Source organism: Macadamia integrifolia, chromosome 8 (genome assembly GCF_013358625.1).
Source record: "Macadamia integrifolia cultivar HAES 741 chromosome 8, SCU_Mint_v3, whole genome shotgun sequence".
In the NCBI taxonomy this organism is placed as follows: domain Eukaryota; kingdom Viridiplantae; phylum Streptophyta; class Magnoliopsida; order Proteales; family Proteaceae; genus Macadamia; species Macadamia integrifolia.
In genome coordinates, this window is record NC_056564.1 from 23,499,128 (window position 1) to 23,501,783 (window position 2,656).

Here is a 2,656-nt window from a genome sequence, read left to right on the forward strand (position 1 = left end):
TAAGTTTTTTTTTTTTTTTTGGGGGAGGGGGGGGGGGGAGGTGAGATTGTTCTCTTTTGGAAAATATTAATGTTATAGTGCATATCAAACTTTATAAACAGATACACTTGACTTGAAAGTTCATAACAATATCAGCATCAGCATTTTTATTTTTATTTTTTTAAGGGGGTGGAATGAGGAGTTAAACTATCCAATTTACGACACCAGTGCAACCAAACCACAATGTAGAGAAATGGAAAGCAATGAAATGAGAACAATACCACAGAAACCAGAAACAATTAGCAGAAATGGAAGTGGGGAAGAAAAAAGCACCTCAACTTTGGAGTATTCAGTCAAAGCCGTTTTCGCATCAGCTGCTGAGGCATACCTCAAAAAGGCATACCCTTTGTTCTTCCCAGTCTGGTTGTTCTTCATCAACCGTACCTCCACAATCTCCCCGATCTTCTCGAAAACCTTCCGTAAATCGTCCTCCTTGGCATCCTTATCAAGTCCCCCAACAAAAATCTCAGTTTTCCTCCTCCTACGCCGCTCCGAAACCTCCATTTCTTCATCCCTAGTGGCTCCATTGCCCTTCTCCTTTTCCTCCTTACGACCACTGTCTTCACAGTTCTCCACCTTTTCCTCCTTTCGACCACCATCTTCACAGTTCTCCACCTTTTCGTCCTTTTGACCACCATTCTCAGAATTGTCCACCTCTTTCTTCTCATATCCATCATCCTCACAATTCTCCACCTTTTCCTTGAGAACCGATTCTTGAACATCACCTCCAACACCAGAATCATCGTCAAGGTTTCCGACTTCACACCGATCAGTCTGAGTTACAACCAAATCCACATTTGGGGAATCGAGTCGAGATTGAGTTTCGTTAACCACATCACACTGAGCAACGGCCGAATCTGGTTTAGAATCTTCGCACTCAGGAGCCTCCGGTTGCTTAGAGTTTTCAACTTCAATTGGAGCCGAAACAGAAGTATTATTTCCATCCCCATCGACCAGCAGAAGCTCCGGTTTTGCTACTTCATTGGAAGGCTTTGGGACTCGTTTGATGACCTTCTTCTTGATCACCTTCTTGACAACTCTGATGGTTTTCTTAACTGCCGGTTTCGCCGTGGTTTTACCGGCGGGTTCCTGCTCGGCGGATTTATCAGCCGTCTCTTGTTCGGATGATTTACCAGGAGCAGCAGCTCCATCAGCAGTTTCAAGCGCAGTGGTTCCCAGAGGAATTGTAGCAACGGTAGTTACCGTAGCTGTTCCCGCTGAGGCTTCTAGGGGAATGGTTTCGGCGGTGGTTTCCGGAGGAGTGATTTCGACGGCGGGGGTTTCCGGAGGAGTGATTTCGACGGCGGTGGTTTCTGGGGGAGTAACTTCGACGGCGGTGGTTTCTGGGGGAGTAACTTCAACGACCTTAGTTTCTGGGGGAGTGATTTCTTCCGCGGTGGTTTCCGAGGAAGTGATTTCTACCGCGGTGGTTTCCGGGGGAGTGATTTCTTCCGCGGTGGTTTCGGCCGCGGAGGTGGTCGCAACCGGAGTCTTAGGGGAGGCCCTAGTGGTGGGTCTGCGGGCGGATTTGGTGGTTCTCTTGGTACGTGACTTGGGAGCCATGTCTACCTGCTTTTCTCCTCACTTTCTCAAGAACCAAAAAGAACGGAAAAATCAGAGAAGCTCTCGACACTTGAGAAGGAGATCAGGGACCGAACGACCTAAAGAACCCTCTTCCTCTTTGTAATTTCAAGAACGGACAAGTCTTCAATAGGGGAGTATGCTAGCGGTATACCTAAAACTAGGTGTCCCTCCTTCTTCCTTTGAAAAGTCCTCTATACCCCTTTCATTTCAGCTTCTCATTGATAGTGTGGCTAATTTCAGAAACACCGACGGCATAGCTAACCTCCTCTAATCGTCTCTCTTTCAAGAATATCATTATGCTGTAGTATCTCAATCGCTGTAATCGATTGGATCGGTTCGGTCTGGTTTTAATTAGGCTGAATTTGTTTTAAGCCAATCCAAAATCAAGCCTTTAATAAGTTTTCGAATTTATCTGTTTTTTTATCAATTCGTAATCGGGCTATTGGGTTCGCTCGTCCGGTCTGGTCTCGATTTTATCAGTATACATAAAGAAATCAATTGGGACATTCTAGATTTGTTTATTTATAGGTTTTTTATCGGGTTCAGTTTTTGGTTGGTGCATTTGATCATTGGTTTGGTTTAAGTTTCTACTAGGTTTCATAAAGCATGATCTTTTCTTATAGCCGTTGGATTGGCACGATTGCTCCACCATCGTATTCTAGATTCCAATCATAACTGGTTTAGACATTAAGATTTACGATTTTCTAGTTTATTCTTCTAAATTTCGTTTCGACCAATATCAGTGTCAAAACATAATTTTCTCTGTAAATCTCTGATTAGCATGATTTTCATATCATTGGATTCCAAATTTCAAATTTAAAGAACAAGTTTTGTGATTCTAAAAAACTGAGTATGCAAATTAAAGCAAGATGAGTGATTCTCAATAAGCCATTTAAAAAAAAAGCTAGAGGACATGAAAATGATTTCTCAAAGTCCTAAGGGAAATAATCAAATGTTTTTTTATCAATAGGCCAATCAATCCCCTTTAAATACCAATTGTTATGCTCTTCAATGGCGTTACAAACAAAAAAAA

General features: G+C 42.8%; 1 protein-coding gene across 2 annotated transcripts in view; it reads right to left on the reverse strand.

Annotated features, from left to right (window-relative positions):
• The window catches only part of LOC122086956 (nucleolin 2-like), a 21,462-nt gene extending 19,716 nt beyond the window's left edge, over positions 1-1,746 (reverse strand). Inside the window, exons 1-2 of one of the 2 annotated variants that reach the window (XM_042655887.1) lie at positions 1,423-1,746; positions 313-1,392 (exon numbers count right to left, since the gene is read on the reverse strand). In XM_042655887.1, coding sequence (XP_042511821.1) covers positions 313-1,392; positions 1,423-1,602 — 1,260 coding nt within the window. In that variant the 5' untranslated portion in view covers positions 1,603-1,746. Of the gene's footprint in view, positions 1-312 lie in introns of both variants that reach the window. The other variant, XM_042655886.1, reaches the window with a different exon arrangement.
• Between the last annotated feature and the right edge of the window lie 910 nt (positions 1,747-2,656).